Raw genomic sequence first — 25,007 nt, forward strand, 5'->3', positions numbered from 1 at the left:
CACTCCCGACACGTACGAAGCCGCAAGCTCACCAGACCCATCCCGAATGGCTTTGTCCATGCTAGACATGATAAGCATGGCAGAGTCCTTATCCGAAGGGGAAGTCTTTCTGCTTAACGCTCCCAAACACCAATCGAGGAAGTTGAAGATCTCAAAAGCACGAAAGACTCCCTTCAACAGATGATCCATGTCAGAAAAGGACCAGCAAATCTTAGATCGTCTCATAGCCAGCCTGCGGGGAGAGTCAACCAGACTTGAGAAGTCGCCCTGGGCAGAGGCAGGAACTCCCAAGCCGGGTTCCTCTCCCGTGGCATACCAGACGCTAGATTTGGAAGCAAGCTTGGAAGGCGGGAAGATGAAAGCAGTCTTTCCCAGTTGCTTCTTGGACTGCAACCACTCTCCCATAACCCTCAAAGCTCTCTTGGATGAGCGTGCGAGTACAAGTTTGGTGAAGGCAGGAGCTGCTGACTGCATGCCCAGAGCAAACTCGGAGGGAGGAGAGCGAGGGGTTGCAGACACAAACTGTTCCGGATACAAGTCCCTGAACAAGGCAAGGACTTTCCGAAAGTCTAAGGAGGGAGGCGTAGACTTGGGTTCTTCTAAGTCGGAGTGCGGATCGTCCAAATGCGCAGTTTCGTCATCGGATACTCCATCATCCGAAAGCTGAGGAGGAAGTGGCAAAGGTGGAGCAGAAAGCTGAACGGCTGAATCCGGCAGCACGGGTGCATGCGTAGCTGCTGCGGATCCAACATCATGCCGCTGCTGGTCAGTCTGCGAGCTGGCAACAACAAAAGCAGAGTGTTGGTGCGTGGGAGGGACTGCCGTGGGTTGCGGAGCATGCCGCATGGGTTGCGGAGCATGCCGCATGGGTTGCGGAGCATGCCGCATTGGTTGCGGAGCATGCCGCATGGGTTGCGGAGCATGCCGCATTGTGTCAAAACACGGCAGCTCGACAGCACCTTCCCACTGCTGATGCGGTAGCTCACGCATGTCAACGGAGGGTGCAGCATGAACATGCGTCTGGCAGGGTGGACCGCGCATCGGTGGTGGAGCTCTCACAGGTGGAGTGTGGGAGCAGGCAGCCGCAGTATCTGCTGAGCGCACAACCGTGGTAGGTTGTAGGTTAACTGGTGCAGTGTCAACCTTCTCAGCACGATACTCCTGCATAAAGGAAGCAAGCTGAGACTGCATAGTCTGCAGCATGGACCACTTAGGATCTACCGTGGTTGGTGCGGCAACAGACGGAGTAGTTGCCTGCTGCGGAACCACTCTACCTCTCTTGGGAGGTGTGCAGTCTTCGGAAGACTGCGGCGAGTCCGAACTGACCCAGTGGCTACACCTGGGCCGTTGGACTCGCTCGGAAGGGACCTTACGCTTGAGAGGTCGTGAGACCTTGGTCCAACGTTTCTTCCTCGAAACTTCTTCCACAGACGAGGAATGATAGGGCTCATTCGTCTGTTTGTGGATGGGACGATCTCTGACAGATACGTCCGCAACCACTGAGGGTACATCCGTACGCTGATCAAGGCCTGCCGAACCCTTTGGTCCTTCGACATTGCTTCTCCCCTGGGCTTGGGAGCTTGCAAGAGGTCCCGGACTGGGAGGACGACTGGCACGAACAGATGTACCCTCATGCGCAACACTGACACTGACACTTTTCACTTCACTTGCACTCACAACACTTCCCACTGCACTTTGCGCTTTCAACTCTTTGACATCTGACAAAAGTTGATTCCGGTCATTAGCTAATGACTCCACTCTGTCACCAAGAGCCTGAATGGCACGCATCATGTCCGCCATGGAGGGTTGAGCACTAGTAGCAGGGTCGGGAGTCACCACTACAGGGGAAGGAATAGGTTGAGGGGCATGCTGAGAGGAAAAATCAAAAGAGCGAGAAGAACTCCTCCTGATCCTATCCTTCTCTAGCCTACGTGCATTTTTAAGGAATTCGTTAAAATCGAATTCCGAAAGCCCAGCGCATTCCTCACATCGATCTTCCAATTGACAGGATTTACCCCTACAATTGGAACAAACGGTGTGAGGATCTATGGAGGCCTTCGGAAGACGCCTAGAACAAGCCCTAACGCTACACTGCCTGTACTTAGGGACTTGAGACTGGTCAGACATCTTGAATTGTAGAAATAGTCAAGGGGGAATTCCAAAATCTAGCAAAGTTCATTAACAATTAATCCAAATTTAATCAAAAAGCTTGATAAGCTAATGATAAAGGTTCCTGAATAGCGAAGGCTAAAATCTAGAGCGAATACATCACCAAAATCGTGAAAAACAACTCCAGAATCAACAGCGTATCCAAGTAGGTCTTGCCGGTGGCACGACAGAGGAAAAATTGAGTTCTTGTTGACAAGAAGTACCTGAGTACCTGCTCGACAGATGGCGCTGTTGTGTACACCCCCACCTGTATAGCGATCGCTGGCGTATCCCGACCTTAGATTTCTGTCGGGCAACAGAGTTGACAGCTACATGATCATCGGGTAAGATTAATATTGAAAAATGCAAGATCATACAACATCCAAGATTTGTATCATTCTGAGAGAAGAAGAAATCAAATCAATTGATGTTGCAAAAGGGGTGCTAATATTAATGAAATAGCCACAAACTTTTGATGACGTAGAATGTTGCTGCTCATCTGGATCAATGTGAAGCAGCTAGCCATAGATATATTTACCGAGAGAATTACAGTATTCGTGAAAAAATGACACATTTGGAAATAACTTGCATTTTTCCTAACCATATAAACCTGAAGCTCTTTACTATGAAGATATAAATTTGACGACAGATGAAACTAGCCATAAAACTTTTAGCAAGGTGCTAATCCCCTCTGCCAGAGGTGTTGCAGGCATCCTCCCACTGGTGGACTGATGAGAGGATTGCCCTCCCTAGCGGGAGCAGTCACCTAGGCCACCCTCTCTACCACCTCTCTTTCATTTGAAAGACTTGCTTTCTTTCTGCTATTTAGCTTGAAAGGGACCTGGATGTTGAGGGCTTAGAAGGATTGGAGGATTATCTCCCTCTTATCAGCTGCTCTCTCTCTTCCTCCTCTGGGTGGAAGAGAGAGGATCCCTCGAGAGTGGAATTCCTAAGGCACATGACCTCCACTTTCGGCACCTGCCTATGGAATCTCCCAATCACGGTATCCCTTCACTTTAGGATTGCATTTGGCCACAGGTTAACCACGTGGTACGAAAGGAGCTCCAAAGTCCAGTTACCCGACAAAAGGAAAGACTCCAGTGACCGCCTTGTAGACGGTCCACGGAGCGCACAATGTGGCCTAGTGACCCCAACCATAGGTCAAGCCATGAATCAGCCTGCATGGAGTACATCGCGCCTCTCTCTATGTTGAGGAGCTTGGATGGCAAAAGGGACGCTCACAACAAAGAAAGTGTCTGTACTGAAAAACACCTAGTAAGATATTCTACAGAGGGGTCGAAAGTCAGGTTAGGAAGGGGCTCATTCTTGATCTCATACTGCTTCCTTTGCAGGACGAAAGGAAGTGGGAGAGCCCTAGATGAGGAACCTGCTCTCAGAGAACTGGAAAAACCTGCTATCTGGGATAGCCTTCCTTGGCCTCTGTTAATCCCTTCGACCAGGGCAAGACTGCACTGGTCTTAGGGGGTCTCTGGGTACCAAATAGATGGTCCAGGACCATTTCCTTGCCACTCTGAAGAGGGGTACCAGGATCTGACAGCTTGTTTATTGTCCTCATACAGACCAGGACTTGCCAGAAGGCATTTTCCAACTCCTAGCGCTCAGCCTCGGAGTGGTACTTAAAACTTGCTGCCCTAGGGAGATATTCCTTGTCAGTATCCTCAAACTCATCTACAGTACCTCCAAGCTCTCATCAATAGGAGCCTGGGGTGGGTCGAAGTCGTCAACTGGGTCGTGAAAAAGACCCACCTCAGGGGATCTAATTAACTCCGTCCTCAGAGTTTCCTTCACCCTTGCATTCTTTGGCGCCATTTTAGAGTCTTTCGACTTCCTACAGGGAGGAAAGTGCTCTTCAAAGATGGAAGGTCTAGAAAGAGCCAACGGTTCTTTCTGATCACAAGACTCGGTAACAGATGATTGTTGTTCCAAAAAGTGGTTTAGAAACGGACATTGGTCCAGAGGAACAATCTCGGCAGGTTTAGGCTGAAAGGGTCGAACGGAGATCTCCCGAGGTGAGACAAAATCCCTGCTCATACAAAGTTGGATCAGGTCAGTGTGTGGTGGAGTACCATGTTTCATCCTCCTCTTATGCCTGGTGGTGAGCCTGTCCCCTGGGTGAATCTGCGTCAGAGGGAGTTGTCCTGAGGTTTGCAACGAGCAAGAACGTACCCTTTCCTCGGCACTTGGTCCTAGGGTAAGAACGGCCATCAGCGGAAGACGTAACAGATGGCAAATTCTAAGGTGGAATTTGCGGAGTAAGCCAGATCTGAGGCTGTTGTGGCTGTGGAGGGGCTGGAAGACCCAAGCCAAGCAAGGACTTCTGAAGGTTCGACATGAGTGACGTACCACAAAGGAAGTTCGCCGACCTTCGTCACGTCTTGGGTTTCCTTCAGGAGCCCTGGAGGAGGAGAATGCCTTTTGGTGGAATGGTGTATAAGAGCATGAGAAGCTCGAGTAGACAGTCTCTTCGGCATGAGGAGGTCCTCTTTTGTTGTCCATAGAAGACGATCAGGTGAAATTGGAACACGAGCGAACTTATTCGGGAGTTCCTTAAACCCATCTGGGAAGGGAATCGGGACATCAACACATGAAATATGTGCAGTATCAGATGTTTCACGCGTCAAAGGGCGTGATTCCCACGTTAAAGGGTGTGATTCACGTTCCGATAAGAGTCTTTTCAAGAACGATTGATGGTGAACGAGGAGGTGGTAGCCTAGGGGGCTCCTGTGGCACTGTACGGCCACCAACACTTGATGGATGGGGAGATGGAAGCCTCGGAACAGGGGCAACACGTAGCAAAGGCAAATGCTTACCTAAGACACCCCAGGCCGTGAAGGGAGCAGGGTATAGCTTAGTTTGACCCTTCTCTAGGCATTGTCCTTCGGGAGGTCCTTATTCGGTCGTGGTCTGTCTTGGAGATAGTCGAATTGTAGAGCACAGCGTGGATCTTGAACAAGAGCGCTTTCGTCGTCCGTGTGAAGAGGATCATCTTGATTGTGAACGCTTGATTCTTCATCTTCATTATCTTGCTCCTGATTGTGAGCGCCCTGCTTGTTATCATGAGTACTGTAACTCGCTTGTGATCGTGAGCGTCTTCCTCGCAATTGTGAGCGCCTTGATTGCGATCGCAAGCATTGAGCTCGTGAACACGAGCGTCCAGATTGTAATCTAGAGCGTCCAGCTTGTGATTTTGAGCATCTAGATCATGATTGCGAGTCTTTAGCTTGTGAATAAGAGCGCCGAGACCGTGATGACCTACGATCTCTTGAGTGCGAGCGCTTAGCTCTAGATTGGGAACGCCTTCCCAAAGGACAGCGCCGAGATCATGATGACCTGCGATATGTGATGATCCTCGGATCGACCAGAACGACGTCCTACGGGTGATCGTCGTGAAGGACGAGAAGGTGGTGTGTTTCCTCCAGGCGACTGGCAAGCAGATGGAGCGCTGGCCACTAGAAGATCATCCCTCTTAACATCAGTAGCCGGTGATGGCTAAGCACACGAGCGGGAACCTTTCCTGTGAGGAGAAACAAGAGGCTGCAGGTTAGGTGACGTCGTAGTACCAGGATGGTAAGAGGACTCGTCGTCAGCAGGAGGCCATTGGATGGGCGAGCGAGAGCGTTTACCTTGTCCACACGTGGAAGGGCTAGGAGAGGGCAAGAGATGGACTTCGCAGACATCCAGGGTGAAAGATGTTGAAGCCACTGGCAAAGGATCTCTCCGAGCACCACACTGAAGGAGTTGCAGCAGTGCTTTTTTCAAAGGGGGAGTATAAACCCCCAGAGGCGGCCAAGCCTGCAACACATCTGCAAGAGAAAATGACTCCCGCGCACCAAGAGGTGAAGGTGCTCCTCTAGGGGAAGCATCAACCACCCCCAGTACCCTGAGGTTACCAAGGAGTTAAGCGATCTGCGCTCATACTCGATCGGCCCCGGAGGAAGGTAGACAAGGAGGAGCTTCAGAGAGAGATCCAGGAGTGCGTGAAGAAGCCTGATGTCTTTTTACCCCAGAGAAGGACCCTGGGAGAAAAAGACTTTGTGTGGCTTTCTTCTTCCAGCGGTGCCCAGATTTCTCCCACTAGGAGACCGGCCACTCCCTACACTCATCGCATAACGAACCCTGCTCGCAGCGACGCCCTCTGCAGGCCGGATACACGGAGTGCAGGTCAGTATCAACCAATAACATGAAGGTGCCACAAGAGCAACCCTCACCACCAGGACAGATACGCATGGGAGCGTTAGAGACATACACAATCACACCTGTAAGAGAAAATGGATGAGCGTAAACCAATCACTCTGTATGGCTAAGCCTTGAGGAGGAGAGAGCGGAGACGTCTGTTCTCTATCAGCCAAAAGAAAAAAGTGATGTAGCTCACTGAGCAGTGAGTAGATAAAGGAGGCTGGGTAACACCAGGCACCCCTTACCGACCAACTATTGTGGTTAGGTAGGGTTGCCACCTCACATTAAAAGTCTAATAGCTACCTTTCAGCTTCACTGAAAGAATATCCATATAAAATAACGTAAGGTTTGTTAGTGTAGGAACAAATATATGGACAGTACATTAGGTTACACAAGGGATGATAATACCTATCTGCAGACAGAGGAAGTCAGCTTGCAGAGTTCCTCGGCTTGTTAGAGCCCACAAAAAAGGGAGAATGAAAGGAAAAAGGACCAGTCCTACACCTATCATACTAGACTTACAGTCGGGTAAAATCTGCCCACAACCAACTGCTACTTGTCTCACTAGAGATCTGAGGTGTTATTAATCACGTTTTATTCAGCTACCACAAGACCTATGGAGAAGGGGTCGAGGCTCTTATGGTTTACATCTTGCAGGTAGTGGGCAGTGAACGTAGTTTGATGTTTCCATGCGCCCCGTTGTAAGACCTGCATCAAATTGAAGTTCTATTGTATGCTAGGGATATGCTAACACCCCTGACGTCATGAGCTCTATGTCTCAGGTCAGAAGGGGCGAGTCCGCTTGGAGAGTATGAAGATGAATACACCGGCTTGGGTCTTGTCTATATCCACACCTAAGTACCATATTTGGCCTTGAGGAACTGGGCTGGACTTTTCCGAGTTTAATCAGACTCCCAGCTTTTGACAGAAATTGAGCAAGAGGTCCCAGTGACGAATGAGTTGTGATATTGACTCTGCTATACAAAGCCAGTCATCAAAATACCTTAAAAAGTCTTATTCCCATGACGTGAGCCCATGAGAAAATCAAAGTGAATAGATGGGTGAACACTACCAACGGCTCATTATGAAATTTTAATTTCAGTTTTCACCGTCGCTAAAATCGTACTCTGTATTAAAGGACGGAGGTTTGTTTAGATAAGTGAGGATTATGACCCCATAAATAAGGAAACAGTATCCTAGCCTAGACTAGGGAGAATATAAGGCTTTGATATCAAATGGCAGTTCCGGTTCACAGGTAATTGACTTGGTATAGCTTTACACAGGTACAGTACTATTCAAGGATATTGGAGATATTTCAGGCACAATAAGAAAACGGCACCCTATCAGTGGGGTTGCCCCTTCGATGAATAAGGAAACAGCGTCCTTACGAGAAAATGTGAGGTACAGTAATAGTATTTACTAGTGCTGGTGCAGGTGTAAATAACTAAAAATTAGGATTGTCTTACAATGTTATGATTAACTCAACTTAAATTAGGAAGGGAGAGAGAGAGAGAGAGAGAGAGAGAGAGAGAGAGAGAGAGAGAGAGAGAGAGAGAGAGAGTACAGTACTGTATACGTATACTGTACTATTGCCATTTACAGCTACAACTGTTAGGGTACTTATACTGTATTTACACAATATTATTTGTATCAATCAAATTAATTCCATACAACTTTGGTAAATCACATAAGTAACCAAGAATCCTTTTCAAGATATAAGCTGTGTTTCTGATGTATATTTAGGAGCTTTTAATGGTTTCAATGCCAATTGTAGAATACCTAAACTACACAAGGAAAACATACACAAGGTTCCAGGTTCATGTAAGGCTACAACCTAACCTAAAGTTCACTACCTAACCTTACATAACAAGGCGACTTTGCGGATAGTGTGTATAACGTTGGGCAACTGATTTTTTGCAGGCCAAAAAAACTCTCCCACTTAACTAATCTGCGTAGCATAACATATACAGTACTATACTTGCAAAAAAAAGAAGTAATAAAATAATGTTTAATAGCATAGCGAGCCTCAACGGAGCGAAGATCAGCAAGTAAATAATTAAGATTACTTCATTAACCTAAATACTCATAGATAAAATAAGATATGGGTATCGACTATATAGAAAGAATTCTCCTTTTCTATTAAACTCAGCGGTTCCCCTATGATGCCAGGTAAAATTACATAATTAACCAATAATCCTGTAGGAGAAAATAAAGTGTTCTTGGTGAGTTTTGAGTTGTGTTGAATGATATGTATGACAAATTGTCAAAATACAGAATTTATTACCTCGGAGAGGGTAAATTACAAGTTTCTTCAGTGAGTTTTGGATAAGAGGTAGACCTCACGCAGATGAATACGGACACGGCAATTTAGATCAGGTTAGGCGGCGTACCTTAGATTAATACTTCCACCATTAGCCATTTGGTAATTTCCTTGAAATTTAAACAGATCAACATTGGCAGCTGCCATAGAAATTGAGATTGTTACCCAAGGGGTTATGCGTAGATTTAACCAGAGAATAGGCCTACCTAGGCCTAAGTTAGAGAGAGAGAGAGAGAGAGAGAGAGAGAGAGAGAGAGAGAGATTTTAATGTGAGAATAGGCCTACTTCGGGCTAAGATATAGAGTGTAGTTAGTAGGTTGAGAAAATAAACCAAATGAGGTGAGAAAGTAAGTAGCCTATACGATAAGCTGAATTTGAAGGTGCAGAGAGAGAGAGAGAGAGAGAGAGAGAGAGAGAGAGAGAGAGAGAGAGAGAGAGAGAGAGAGAGAGAGAGTAAAAAAATAAGCTTGAGTTGGAAGAGATTATTGTGCATGACATACAGTACAACCTAGAAATTGGTCTAGCCTTTCAAAGCTTACTTCAAAGATCCATTCATCTTCGGTGTTGAGAAGTAAATCTTCAAGCTCTTTCCACTCTGAAGCCTCTATAAGCTCCCCTATCCGCCGCTGTAGTTTAGACATTTTGTGACTATCCTTAATTACGGTTCCACTAATATTGATGATTCACTTAATGTTTTGAATGGGTTTACATGACTTGTTTTGACAAGTGTTCCCGCCAAGTTCTCTCATTCTCTTCTTCATTCCTTGTTTTTGCATAATCAGAGCCTCGTGTGATAACCTAATTTAACGTTCTCAAAGGCATATAGTATTGGTATTAGTATTACCTGCTAAGCTACAACACTGATTGGAAAAGCTAGATGCTATAAGCCCAAAAGCTCCAACAGGAAAATAATAGAGCAATGAGGAAATGAGACAAGGGAGTAAATAAACACCAGGAGAAGTAATAAACAATTTGAAAAAATATATTCTAAGAACAGTAACATTTCATATATAAATTATAAAAACTTCAAAAACAAGAGAACGAGAAATAGGATAGAATGGTATTATTGTTCTATATTATAGGGCAATGTAACTTAAGAAAAAACTACTTTTTTTCTATAGAAAAAAAATACTGAGGAAAGTAGCCACTGAACAATTACAGTACAGTAGTTAACCACTTGGGCGAAGAGGAATTGTTTGGTAATCTCGGTGTTGTCAGGTGTATAAGGACATTGGATAATGTGTAAAGAATATCCCAGACTATTCGGTGTATGTGTAAGCAAAGTAAAAATGAACCGTAACTAGAGAGAGGGGGTCCAATTTACAGTAGCACTGTCTGACTAATCAAAGGACTAAGTAACTCTCTAGCGGTAGTATCTCAACAGGTGGCTGGTGCCTTGGCCAACCCACAACCTATAATATCAAAATGACTTGGTCCTTCGGGTAATGATAATAATTTTCATTATGGGGTGGCTCTAGAAAGTGTAAGCCGAAGCCTATTGATAAAGAAAAATAATAATAATCTGTATGCCCCTGGTGTTAGCCTTCCAGATTCTAGCAAGTTTTTTTCAAGGTGGGTTGGTTAACTCTATACCTTAGCTAACAGTCGGTTAACTATTAGAAAGAACCCAGATTGATACATGTTCATCGGGATTTTAACAAAGCTTGTTGTAATCAAGATCGCAAATTAGATAAGTAAATAGTAACAACGTAGGCCAGGTAGGTAGTAGGTTGGCTTTTAGCTACTGTGCGCCTAGACATTATAATAAACTGCCAACTGAAATGAAGGACCTAAAGGGAGCAATTGAATTTAAGAAGAAACTAAAAACATTACTTTTCACAAGATCATATGATTTGGAAGATGCTACAATCAAAGAATTGTATAAGTTATAATGAAAATGTTTCGTTAGATGATTATGGACCCGCCCGAGAAGTAGTTCACTCGACTTCAGTGGAGGGGTGGATTTAACAAGTACTAAATTTGCCTACACATACACCGAATAGCCTGGCCTATTCTTTACATACTCAACTCTGTCCTCATACACCACCAACACTGAGATTACCAAACACTCCTTCGCTTAAGGAGTTAACCACTGCACTGTAACTGTTTAGTGGCTACTTTCCTCCTGATACAGGTAGAAAAGACTCTTTAGCTATGGTAAGCAGACCGTCTATGAGAACACTCCAAAATCAAACCAACATTCTCTACTCTTGGGTAGCACCATAGCCTCTGTACCATGGTCTACTGTCATGGGCTATAGTCCCCTTGCTTGAGGGTACACTAGGGCACACTGTTCTAACTTATTTTTCTCCCCTAGTTCCCTTTGTTTTGTTTTTTAAGTTTTTATACTTACACGAGAAAGATTTGTTCTAATGTTACTATACTTAGAATATTTTATTTCGAGTGTTCATTACTTCTCTTATTGTTTATTTATTTCCTTATCCCCTGAGCTATTTTCCTTGTTGGAGCCCTTGGGCTTATAACATCTTGCTTTTCTAACTAAGGATGTAGCTTAGCAAGTAATAATAATAATAATAATAATAATAATAATAATAATAATAATAATAATAATTAGTGGATGGGTGAAGATGAAATTAAGATTGTTTGAAGCGTTAGTTGCCCGAAAATATTGAACTAACCCCTTTCTTATTTGCTTACCCTTTAATTATTAACTATTTAAGCACTTTCAGTTACATACGGTTTTTCATACTCATACATAGAGCATCAATAGAAATCTAATTCAATTAATATTGCACTTATGAAATAATTTCCCATATATCTAATCACTTAATACTACATTTGATACATGATTACAACAAACATTATGCATGAAAATACAACACAATTCATAATACAATTTCAGTACAGTGTATATAAAAGTATGCTATAAAAGAAAAAATGTAAAATTGTCCCTATTACAAAGGTCAATATGACTCTAAACAGCAATAAAAAATAGAAATTACATCATAATAATTTCTAATACAAATGATCGTGTATATCTCAGCAAGCTCTTGTTAACATTTACTGTTAGTATTTCCGTCGATATTTTCTCATACATAGACGTCTGAGTATTGAGTAAACAAAATAACTTGCTCAAAATATGATTTTCCGAATGTCCTTCTTTCCAGGTGTAGAAATACGCTACTCCCCACGATATTGGTCCATACAATATTTCAACTCTGGTCAAAATTGTAATATTCATTCAGTCACTAGAGCATCCTCGTTTACATCTGAAACTAATTGCAAACACAAAAATATTTAAAAAAAAAACAGTTACAAGATTAGATTGGACCCTTCACATGTAAAGAAAAAAATAGAACAGCATACCCGAGTGTACCCCCAAGCAAGAGAACTCTAATCTAAGACAGAGGAAGACCATGGTACAGTGTCTATGATACTACCCAATACTATAGAAGAATGGTTTGATTTTGGAGTGTCCTTCTCATAGAAAACTGCTTACCATAGCTAAAGAGTCTCTAATTCCCTCACCAAGAGGAAAGTAGCCACTGAACAATTACAGTACAGTAGTTAACCCCATGAGCAAAAAATAATTGTTTGGTAATTTCAGTGTTGTCAGGCATATGAGGACAGTGGAGAATGTGATAAGAATAGGCCAAACTATTCGGTGTATGTCTAGGCAAAGTAAAAATGAGCCATAATGAGAGAGAGAGAGAGAGAGAGAGAGAGAGAGAGAGAGAGAGAGAGAGAGAGAGAGAGAGAGAGAGAGAGATCCAATGCAGTACTGCCTGGGCAGTCAAAGAACCAATTAACTCTCTAGCGGTAGTATCTCAACAGGTGGCATGTGCCCTAGCTAACCTACTCTTCTATGTTATTTCTCTTCCTCTTGTATTTTGAAAGATTGTATAGTCTATATATAAAAGATCTATTTCCATGTTGTTACTGTTCTTAAAATATTTTATTTCTATTTCCCATTACTTTTGTTGTTTATTTATTTCCCTTTTCCTTTCCTCACTGGGCTATTTTTCCCTTCTGGAGTCCTTTAGCTTATAGCATCCTGCTTTTCCAACTAGGGTTGTAGTTTAGCTAATAATAATAATAATAATAATAATAATAATAATAATAATAATAATAATAATAACCGGCTACCAAATCTCAACATTTTCACTTTTTGCACACAGCGCCCCTCACTCTGATCCTCTCGAAGTGCCTCAAAGGCCATCGCTCATTCATTAGACCAGTGGTTCCCAAACTGGGGGGCGCGCCCCACTAGGGGGCGTGAGGATGATACAAGGGGGGCGTGAAGTCATCTGCTCGAAATTACTTGTTTAATAGAATAATAAAATCATGAAAAGAACAGCAGCACCCATCTCACTAAATTTGACCAGAAATTGTGCCTTAGTCTCATAAGTATTTCCAAATATTATATGCCATGTTTTCAAATTATCTATTCTTAATATTGCAACTCAATTTTGCCAATTTCCTAATGTTCAAACTTTTTTTTTTCGCTCACTTTGAACCAAATGTTTTGTTTTTAGTTACTGGAATGTACTATTATTTGTTTGAGTGGCTTTCATTATTAAAATGTAATACAAACAGAAATCTATTTTCCTGTATAATGCTAAGAAATAAATGTAAGAATAATTTCATATATAAAAAAAGAGAGGAGTGGTCTACTGGAAGCAAAAAGGGGGCGTCAGGTAAGATAGTTTGGGAACCACTGCATTAGACAATGGCAGTAAAAGAAGACAGAAACAGTGGAAACCGGCAGATATTAAGGCTTTCTATAGAAAACTGAAGACTTTTTTTTCTAAGTTCTCCGATAATGTAGAATTGATGATAAACGAGTAATATGCGGTGTGAAATGATGAATGCCTTACAATATATACGCTAAAATTAATTATGAAAAGTCCTGTAGAGAGTAAAGTTTCCTTGCAGTATAGGACCAGGAAAGCAGCCCTTAAAGTAGAGTAACACATTCCATTAGAGTATTCCGCTGTTCAATAGAAATTCACTTGATATGACTCAATTAACATAACTTTGCACTTGATTTACTAGCCACAAATAGAAAGCACAATTTTACACACACGTATATGTGTTATAATGTCGCATTATATTGACTGTGTTTATAGTGCAGGCTAATAACAAATTTGTATTTTTATTGATATGAAAATAACATAAGCAACATAGCATTCTTTATAGCAATGCATAATTATTGTATGTATTACTACATGACTTTTTTATATGTTAACTGAAATTCTCCCTACACGGTTTCGTCTATAATAAATTTCAACTGTTTCAAAATTTTGATGTCTTTTTTTCATACTCAAACTGTCTATTTCCAATCAAAATCATAAACTTATTCACAATTACAGTGACTTACACTTTCCTTACAAACCCTGGTAAAAACAACACACCATTTATTACGCTAATGATAATGACAAAAAGACGAATCCATATTAAAGTGGTCTGGTTTCAGTTCCAGTTTTATCCAAATAGATACTCACCAGAATGTCAGCCGGGCGAGCACAAACCTCCACTGAGGTACCCAACCACAGCAATGGCCTCCCCAGTAAACAGCCTCAACTCACAGTCACGGGCCAGGATCGATCTGCTGTCATGTGTGTGTGTAATATTTGAGATCCCAGAAACTATGGAATTATTTCAAATGGATAACTCTTTATGGAAATAAAGAGCATCCGAAAATATTGATTATGGATAGATATGTTATTGTTCTAAAATTGTTAATTAGAAATAGGAAAGTGGACTAAAGTTAAAAAATGTACGTATTCTTCTCAATTAAATAGCTTTGGATAAGATGCTTGTCTTGCATTTGAAAAAAAAAACGCGATAGAAACAACATTTTAATAATTAAATGTCATTATATCGTGACTGAGCCCACTTTTAATCGAATATTTAGTTACCGTGAATAATACTAGGTACCATTCATAAATACGTGTGACTGAGAGTAAGAGAGATGATCCAGTCCAGTATCTAATAAAGATTTATAACGGAGAAACAAAACATTCTCCACCAATTATCTCATTTGCAGAGAGAGAGAGAGAGAGAGAGAGAGAGAGAGAGAGAGAGAGAGAGAGAGAGAGAGAGAGAGAGAGAGAGAGAGAGACGCAGATGTTGTTGACAGGGGTTATGAATGGGTCCGGTTGCCGGGTTAGGGTAGGACCATTTCCGTGACCCACAATCCCACTCTGGTAGGCGGGACTGTTTGTTTACAAAATTCTCCCGCCAAAAGATCTGCCAATTTTCAAAATACATTAATTGCATGTTTTCAATACAATTGATATTCCCATTATAATTAAAACAGAACAACCGTCTTTTTCCACAGTTTTCCCACAGATCAGATTGTCACTTCTTAGAAAAACTATTTTGAAGTTAATGTTATAAATGAAATCGATAGAATGTAATCCAGTAAAGTACTTTTAAGTGCAAAACAAACAAATGAATACTGTAATCTTCATTATTACCCCTTTAAAAGTTACGAGAATCAGCTTCCATAACAATGATATGTGGATTAGGATTTAATGTTCTAGTTAATAGAAATAGGAAATGAATACCATAACTTAATATTTCATGAGTTTTCACATCCCCGCTTTTATATCCGATAGCTTCAACTAATTATTTCATAAACACGTATGGTACACAAATTCTTGATTAGTTTGTACAACTCAACAAAAGGATAACTGTCAATTAGAAATGTAATATACCTATAGATTCCTCTATTTCAAAAGAACTATGCATTTGACTTGAGAATGTGATTCATAAGAACTTCAGATACTATTTTCATTGCCTGCGTTCGCGAATTGTTCAGAATTGTGTTTCTTTAACTTTCTTACGATTTGACCAACATAGAGCTGTCAGACTAACTGACTTCTGCTCTCCTTGAAGTATGAACTTAATGAATGAGAATTGGCTGCCACATTTATAACAAATAGGCTACTGAAGAGCGTATGTGAAATGTCCATGCAATCATATCCAAAACAGTCTTGTCTATTTACAATTTGTGTGGGATCGTAGCCCTTCTTAGATAATTTTGCTTTAATATTGATAGAAGTGTGAGTGCCTTGCCCATCTCCAAAACGATTATTGTCTTACTAAATACTGCATTATATCAAGAATCTAATTATTATGGTGACAATTATTTCGTCTCGTAATTATTGTTATTTCCATGACTTGTATATTGCTTGCTTCATATTTCGCCAAATTCATTTTATTCCTGCTCTTTAGCCAGCGGAGTGTTTGATTTTAAGTAGGGTTCGCGATAAAAACGTTTCCACAGCGCACAATGAGGAGTCGCTTTGCCATGGTAGTGATGGATCTCGTTCATTACAAGATGAGAAGGAGGTAGGTTAATACTGTTAAAGCGTGATTTGAAATATATAATCAAGTATGTCATACGTGTTTATTAATTTACTGTCTATAGATATCCAGAACAAAACAAGGGAATTATAAACAAAATCGTCGATAATGGTTATTGCAGTAACTTATTATGCTTAACGACACTAAAAGTAAAACAATTAAATAGAATTAGTCATTATTATATTGAATAACATTCAAAAGACCTTAGAACAGTTATAGATTTAGGAGTGCTAAGACGAAATGTTTAAAATTAAACCAAATCCTTAATTTTTTAAACGTCTAAAGTCTCCCGATAGTACAGATTTGTTTGAAAAGAATAAACTGAGTTATCCCACATATAAAAAAATATTACAAGTTAAAAGTTGCTCTCATTATTAGATGAAAAATTGGTCAATAAGAATACATTTTATGTATAGCCTACCCTACTGTCTAGCTCTAGCCTATCTGAGATTCGTCTGCTTTCGCAAAGTTTTCTGGGAGAATAGTTTTCTTTTTTTTCCATGTAGCCTACACGGCTACATACAATTATTATTCATTTTCAAAGCGTCACACACAGTTTCATTGTAATTAACACAGTTAGACGAACAAGGATAAACAATTATGCTATAGATTATGAAAACAACAACAAAAAGTAAGTTGGGAGCATTGTGGTACAGTATTAGCAGGAAGTCACTGTAGGTGACGAAGTATGGAAATTTCTGACATATGATAAATACTTGTTATAACGACGCAAGGTTATAAATAGCTTGAAGAAGCAAATAAGCAGTTGAATGATGATAACGGAATTATGGCAAGGACTGAACTATACACATACATATTATATATGTATGTAAATATATACATACATAAAAAACCAAGCACAAAGTGTTTGCATGCAAGTAGCGCACCCACCTACGGACATTTAGACACATGTTCACTTGGATTTTTTTTACAACTCTGGAACGAGTACATGTTTATAAATATAGATTCACATGCATAATTCAACAAGATGTGCAAATATAATAACACAATAGTCCAGAAACAGCGTATCAACCATGTATAATAAGTTAGAGACAATACTTCCTTCAACCGAAAACCTCATTCTAGGCAGTGGAAAACTTGCTCCATTTCAAACAATCCGCCAAAATGCTTAGTGACGCCATCTTGTCGAACGGGTAACTGTGACAAAACTATTATCAAATGTAAACAATCATATGGTGTTAGTTATAGATGGGGTCTCTGTGTTAAATATGACTCGTTAATGGCTACCGGGCCACAAGTGTAGTTTGGAAGTGAAAATTCGGATACTGTGACGGTATTTATCAGGTGAGAAGTGATTTGTGTTTTCGAATCTTGAGTGTTAAGTGAAATTTCGTGGTCTGTTTATGCTTGTGCTTGAGGCAAGCTAACCTTGGGAATGGGGTTTTACGCTATATATTGAGGAACCACAGCTCAATAAATGGTTTTAAAATCCGGTAACTATTATCCAACAACTAGAGAGCAATATGTTTGCGTTACTGGGTTAGCGAAATAGCCAGGTAAGTAGTCTCGTCATCCACCTCAGGTTGGGGCCTGCCGTAGGCTAGGCCATCTGCTTTCGGTAATACGTGCTTGCCCAAAACCAAAAATTTGACACGCTACCGAACACTACATGAACGTGGCTTATCCAAATATTACTATTTTGGGTACTTTAGCCTATCTGGTATTATTTTACTGTATTACAGGGCAATGTGGAATACTGTAAAAGTTGGTATATTACATTACGTGATTTAAGAAAATTATTAACATTGGAATACACCAAAATAGTTTCAAGTATGAATTACTGAAGCGGTTACAATTTTATAATACTTGCATCATAAAATACGCAAAAGACGACACGAACTATCAAAGACCTGACTTGGGCAAAGGTTTCCACGGAAAAGGGCTTGTTGGAAGGTGGGGGTAGGGAATTATTAACCCCCCTGTGCAAACTTTACATACGTATGGGTTCGTGATTGGTTAACGGAAAAGCAATGGAGTCTAGAGAGTAAACATGAATGAACAGATTGGGAAACTTGTCCAGAGCAAGTATTTATGTGAAATCTGGGAGTGAAAAAATGTATAAAAATAAGATATAAATATTTCCCTACCCCCACCTTCCAACAATTACTTTTCCGTGGAAACCTTTGCCCAAGTCAGGTCTTTGTTAGTTCAAGTGACGACTTTTTGCGTATTTTACGATCGAAGTTTTAGAAAATTGTAACAAGAACCATTATATATAATGGGTTTCATTGTAGTGAATTACATGGCAATGTAACCTAGGAAAAAAACTACTGTTTCTAATCGAAAAAATTACGCTCTCTTCGAAAATGACATTCGTTCCCGTCGCAAATTAATAGTTTCAGAAATATATATACATCTATATCCTCCAATAATGGGGGACCCCCAGTGGGAACTCGGGGTTTTGGGTGGGGAAAACATACTGGGGAATCGATATATAAACGTAAAACAAGCCTTTTCTTCTCTATACATTACCTTCTTGAAATTATAATAACCGGAGGAAAATACAAAACAGTATATATCGATAAACTTTGGAGGCGCCGTTACAAAGATTGTGGCATGAAAAAATACAGTAACCAGTGCTGCCAACGTCCGTTGTAGATCAAATGTTATTTTGCGACCTGTCATACTACTAGGCTAGGTTAGGTGGGTTTGTTAGGTTCTGTGCCCTTTTTTTACTTTTTATATATTGAGTAAAACTTATATGGAGAAATTATTTAATATATGGAAATATCTATCATTACTATCTTTAGTAATGTCAACGTGCCGTTGGTAACTCTGTGTACCATGCGTCAACATTAGTAACACTGTGTATTATTGGTAACGTTGCTAATGTTATCGTTCGTTCGTAAGAGAAGTGACACCGTTCATCTCAAAGTTATCCGAATTGGTTGATCTGTTTGTTTCCGATTGAAATGAACATCAAATTCGCTTAATTCACGTTATTTACTATAGGAAAACAATTATATTTCGTTTCCCCTGTATGTTTTCCCCACCCAAAACCCCGAGTTCCCAATGGGGGTCCCCCATTATCGTAGGATTTAGATGTATATATATTTCTGAAACTATTCATTTGCGACGGAAACGAGTGTCATTTTAGAAGAGATCGTAATTTTTTCTATAAGAAACAGTAGTTTTTTTCTTAGGTTACATTGCCATGTAATTCACTACAAAAATACCATATAATGTTATAGTAACAGTGCTAACATTATCGTAACGCGAGTGACGTGATACGGATTAACATGATATATATATAATAAAGGTCATTATATTGGTTTTGTGACCTGGGAACTTCTAGGTTAGGTTAGGTGGGTTTGTTAGGTTCTGTACCCTTTTTGTACTTTCTATATATTGTGTTTAGGGTATATGGTAAAATTCTTTAAAATACACTTGATAATATTACCGTAAAATTGCTAACGTTAGCAATGCCACCGTAACGTTGGTAACGCTTGCATCATTGGTAACATTGCTGTTACCGTTCTCAGTACATACGTGAGTGAAGTGGCACGGAATTTGAATAAGTCATTATATTTATGCATTTTAACTATATATAATGAAAGACATTATATTTAAACATTTTAACAGAAAATATGTTTTCCTGTTGAAAATAACTTGATTTAACTGGTTTTCACCTTCATTTCATCCATAATAACAGCAACCAGCCGCCCGTTGAGATACTACCGCTAGAGAGTTAGGGGGTCCTTTGACTGGCCAGGCAGTACCATATTGGATCCTTCTCTCTGGTTACGGTTCTTTCCCTTTGCCTACACAGACACCGAATAGTCTGGCCTATTCTTTACAGATTCTCCTCTGTCCTCATACACCTGACAACACTGAGATTACTAAACAATTCTTCTTCACCCAAGGGGTTAACTACGGCAATGTTCAGTGGCTACTTTCCTCTTGGTAAGGGTAGAAGAGACTCTTTAGCTATGGTAAGCAGCTCTTCTAGGAGAAGGACACTCCAAAATCAAACCATTGTTCTCTAGTCTTGGGTAGTGCTATAGCCTCTGTACCATGGCCTTCCACTGTCTTGGGTTAGAGTTCTCTTGCTTGAGGGTACACTCAGGCACACTATTGTATCTAGTTTCTCTTTCTCTTGTTTTGTTGAAGTTTTTATTGTTTATATAGGAAATATTTATTTAAATGTTGTTACTATTCTTAAAATATTTTATTTTTCCTTGTTTCCTTTCCTCACTGAGCTATTTTCCCTGTTGGGGCCCCTGGGCTTATAGCATCCTGCTTTTCCAACTAGGGTTGTAGCTTAGCATTTAATAATAATAATAATAATAATAACCGGTTCGACTACTTTAAGTTAGTCGAATTGGTTGTTCTGTTGGTTTACGGTTGGAATGAAGGTCAAATTCTGTCAAATCACGTTATTTACTTCAGGAAAACATATATTTTGTGTTCGAAATCAGAAGCTGTAATGCAGTAAAACTTTACCGCCTATCGTAGGCTGAAACAAATTGAGTAAATAATCATAAGGCTTCTGGCTTTACCCGTACCGGGGTGTATGTATGATAGTGGCCACCTATATGTCTAACTTAGAATACAGCAGTGTAAGGGGGGTCGCAGGGTGGTGTTAGGCCCCCCCAATAGGTAAGTAGGTAGGGACACAGCTTGTAGGTTAGGTTAGGAGGGAAAGTTTAGGTTAGTTTGTCCATTTTTAATGAACGCGTTAGGAACTGGCCGCTGATATACAAAGGATCCAGAAGCGTTCCTGTTTTATTGATTTGTACTTTGAATTGATCTGGTGCAAATCATTGGGGAAATCTGTAATTATCAAATTATAGACTTTTCAAGATTACAGACGGTATGACCGAAAAGCTTGTCGTTTTTGTAGTTTGTTGGGACAGACCGGATGTAAAATTTCAAAAGTTGTGACTGAAAATTCAGATATTAGAAGGGAAATATACACAAAAAAAGATCAGGGGTGTATGTATGATGACGTCTGACTAAGAATTCAGCAGTGTAAGGGGGTCGTGGGGGGGCATTAGCCCCCTCAATAGGCAAGTAGGTAAGGGCACGGCTTGTAGGTTAGGTTGGGGGGGGGGAGTTTAGGTTAGTTGGTGTCCATATTTTATGCTCGCTGGAGGAACTGGCCGCTGATATATACCGAGAAACGGTCTTAATTGTATGATATTTGGTGAAATTATTGAACAACGCAGAACTACATTTCCAATAGAAAAAACAACTTTTCTTTCTGTAAATTTTGTGTTTTCAACAAATTTGACCTTTATTTCTAAAGCTAATAAACCTACTTAGGGTGAGTGAAAACAGGAAAAAACATGATTATTTAGCACTTTTGAGATGTGTAAATGCCACAGAATCTAACAAACCCACCTAACCTAACCTAGTAGTTTCCAGGTCACTGACCTAGCTAGGGGCAAGTCCCCAGTAACCCCCTTCCCAGGTCACTGAAGTATTTAGGACCACCCCCCCTCCCATGTCACAAATAATTCCCTACCTTATGATGACACTTGCATCATTTTTTTTTTCTTAACAATCTTCACAATTTAGTTACAATAAAAATGTTTGTCTTCCTTTAAAGATAACTCAGAATTGCACTTAGGACACTAAAGTTTGAGGGATAACCCGAGATTTTTAAAAAGGTGTTCAGTACATTAAGTGTACCATGAATCATCACAAAACTTAACTATAGCATCCATATAGCTATAATTGCAGCCATTACAATTGGTTATTTAGGCTTTATAACAAACGGCGAACAAGTAACGGAAGAGTAAAGGGACCGAGGAGTCCTCTTAAAAGAAGTGTGCGTGTCACAAAACTGCCTACGTCACAAACATGCCCAAATATGGTAAACTTCGGCATATGTTAGGGGAAGGCAGGGGGAGTAGATGCATACAAATAACAAACTGGAGTAATTCCATTAGTAGAAAGAAAGTGAGAGGAGGGCTAATGCACAGAAAGCATAAGTTAATATGCAATTTATTTACACACATACAAACAGGAGAGGGTTTGCGAGGTGTATAAAATGTAAACAAAAGAGTGAAATGAATATTGCAAGGGAATAGGATGCCAATATTTTGTGTAATTTTTCGTAGTATTTGTCCCAGAGTAAAGTATAGAGAAGAGCTTAGTTTTAGCATTATTTAATGGTTCACCAGTAAATTTTCCCCAACCCAAACCTCTAGTTCCCAATGGGTGGCCCCCATTACTGTAGGATGTATTAGGGTACATTATTATTATTACTTGCTAAGCTACAACCCTGCTTGGAAAAGCAGGATGCTATAAACTCAGGGGGTCCAACAGGGAAAATGGCCAAGTTTGGAAAGAAAATAAGGATAAATAGGATATTCTAAGAATAGTAACATTGAAATAAATATTTCCTATATAAACTATGGAAACTTTTAACAAAATAAGAGGAAGAGAATAAGATTGAATTGTATGCTTGAGTGTACCCTCAAGCAAGAGAACTCGAACGCAAGACAGTTTAAGACCATGGTATAGAGGCTATGGCACTACCCAAGACTAGAGATGAATCGTTTGATTTTGGAGTGTCCTTCTCCTAGGAGAGCTGCTTACCATTGCATGAGTCTCTTCTACCCTTACCAAGTGTCTACTGAACAATTACAGTGCAGTAGCTAACCCCTGTAAAGAATTGTTTGGTAATCTCAGTATTGTCAGGTGTATGAGGACAGAGGAGAATATAAAGACTAGGCCAGACCATTCGGTGTATGTGTAGACAAAGTTAGAATGAACCGTAACTAGAGAGAAGGATCCAATGTAGTACTCTCTGGCTAATCAAAGGACCCATCTTATTAACTATTTATTTGCGACGGAAATAAAGGTCATTTTCAAAGAAAATTAGTTTTTCTATGTTAAACTACGTTACTTCATTAGTTAAGCTTTTTCCGTGTTTTTCTATGATGTCTGATATTTAGATTACCTTTTTTAAACTTTGTTCTTTCTGTAAGTCATTTTCATAAAAAACCAGTCATCGTAGTGAAAAAAGTTACCGTAATGAAAACCAAGTATTAGTAATATAACAGGGTCAAAATACTGGAGCTTTTGTTTACCATAATTTCTATGTAGGCGTTCATCGTATTACAAATACGTCCTTACTTAATTGAGCTAATGATTTATTGGTTTGTGCTCTCCAGTTTGCTTGCTTCGCCTGCAATTACACATTACATACCTGTATCACATTGTTCCTATGTTCTGGCAAGCGGAACATGTTTTGCTATGCGTGTCAGCCATGTGGCCTAATATTTCAGCGTAAATTATTACTTATACAAATTTAGAATTTGATTACCTTGGTTATTGTTACCCAGTGGTTGATGGTTACAGTGAACCCTCGCTACTTCGCGGTTCGACCATCGCGGATTCACCACTTCGCGGATTTTTTCCATAACCCATATATATACAGTAATATATATATATATATATATATATATATATATATATATATATATATATATATATATATGTATGCATGTATTTATGTATATATGTAGGTATGTATATGTGTATACATATAAATATATATATATATATACACACACACACACACATATATATATATATATATATATATATATATATATATATATATATATATCTATATATCTAAAGTAGGAAGATGTGATGTAGTTCTAAGGGAAAAGTATGGGAAATATGTCTGGGTAATAAGCAAAGCTCTACCTCCAGTTTGTTTCTACATTATGATCAGAGATAAATGTAAACAAAACATTGGTTGCCATTTTTTATCGTGCTTTTTAGCATGTTTAGGAAATGCATGATATAAAATCACCTTTAATATTTGTGCCTGTTTTAGTTTAGGGTACTGTAGTACATGCATTAAGTGTTCTGTACATTAAAGGGTAGTTTGTTAACAGTACTACGTACAAGGGAAGGTGTTAAAAGTCTGAATATACATGTTGAATAAATAGGTAAATATGGTGTCACTACTTCGCGGATTTTCACCTATCGCGGCCGCGACTGGAACCTATCTACCGCGATAAACGAGGGTTCACTGTATGTGAGATGAATCAATGTATTAGCAATGCTTTATTGAAATACAGTATGCTGGTCAAAATAGTTTGGGAAAATGAAATAAATCAATAGTGGTACAACAATGCTTTGTTGAAAAATGCAGGTTAAAATACCAATTTCAAAAGTTATACATGAAAACTAACATTTTAAAAGTGAAGCAATTAAAAACGGCACCTAACCTAACCCATGAGCTGTATACTTACGTACTTACTGAGGGTTTACACTCCCCCTTAGACTGCTGTATTCTGCGCTTACCGTAAGACAAACTTCTAGCTCTCTAAAAATCATCCTTATCGGTACCTATATCAAGTGAGTGAAGGTAAACTTAGGGAAATTATAGAATAGTACAATATTCATAATGGAGAAAGTAAGATTGGTAGTCTACATGGTGAATGTTTTGGTGTTTTGGAAGTTTTTGGGGCTAATTTTAAGTAACTTAAAATGCACCATATACCAGTGCTAATTTATGTGATTGAAACTACTGTAATTTGATGGAATTTGGTAGTTTTGGGAAGTTGGTGGGTTGATTACCGTAGCTCGAAAATTACAGTACTGTATCTGATTTTACTAGTTATTATTAACAAAAGCAATTAAAAAAAACTCAAAATACACCATGTACCAGTCTTATATTTATTATTTTTTGGGTTTTCCCCAAAAACAACCATTGTCTCCTAAAACAACATTCATGCTCCACTTACACATTATAACTGAAATTGGCAGAAAGCAGCACTAAATAGACTTTAAAATAATGTACTGAATGGTCATGAAATTACTTTGAAAACAAATATTTTTTATTTGGTAGGTTTGGAAATAAAGGTTTTTATGATGGAAAAACACTCACAATACATGTATCATATTTAGGAGAACAAAAGACCAGGCAACATGTGTAAATAGAAAACAGACATTTTCCATCTACTGTAATTTAATCAGTAGTCTGTAGCTGTGGCTGTTGTACTGCAAACCCCCTTAC

At 39.7% G+C, this 25,007-nt stretch overlaps 2 protein-coding genes across 5 annotated transcripts in view; one reads left to right on the plus strand and one right to left on the minus strand.

Annotated features, from left to right (window-relative positions):
• Nucleotides 1-9,505, minus strand: part of FANCI (Fanconi anemia complementation group I) — a 120,359-nt gene extending 110,854 nt beyond the window's left edge. The window contains exon 1 of the mRNA XM_068364545.1: nucleotides 9,205-9,505. Coding sequence (XP_068220646.1) covers nucleotides 9,205-9,306 — 102 coding nt within the window. The 5' untranslated portion in view covers nucleotides 9,307-9,505. The remainder of the gene's footprint in view (nucleotides 1-9,204) is intronic.
• Nucleotides 9,506-17,128: 7,623 nt separating this feature from the next.
• The window catches only part of vtd (RAD21 cohesin complex component verthandi), a 33,640-nt gene continuing 25,761 nt past the window's right edge, over nucleotides 17,129-25,007 (plus strand). For 2 of the 4 annotated variants that reach the window (XM_068364546.1, XM_068364549.1), the window contains exon 1: nucleotides 17,129-17,305. The gene's annotated coding sequence lies outside the window, so the exon portion shown is untranslated. Of the gene's footprint in view, nucleotides 17,306-17,395; nucleotides 17,518-25,007 lie in introns of those variants that run through there. The other 2 variants (XM_068364547.1, XM_068364548.1) reach the window with 2 other exon arrangements.

This window comes from Palaemon carinicauda, chromosome 41, assembly GCF_036898095.1.
Source record: "Palaemon carinicauda isolate YSFRI2023 chromosome 41, ASM3689809v2, whole genome shotgun sequence".
Lineage (NCBI taxonomy): Eukaryota > Metazoa > Arthropoda > Malacostraca > Decapoda > Palaemonidae > Palaemon > Palaemon carinicauda.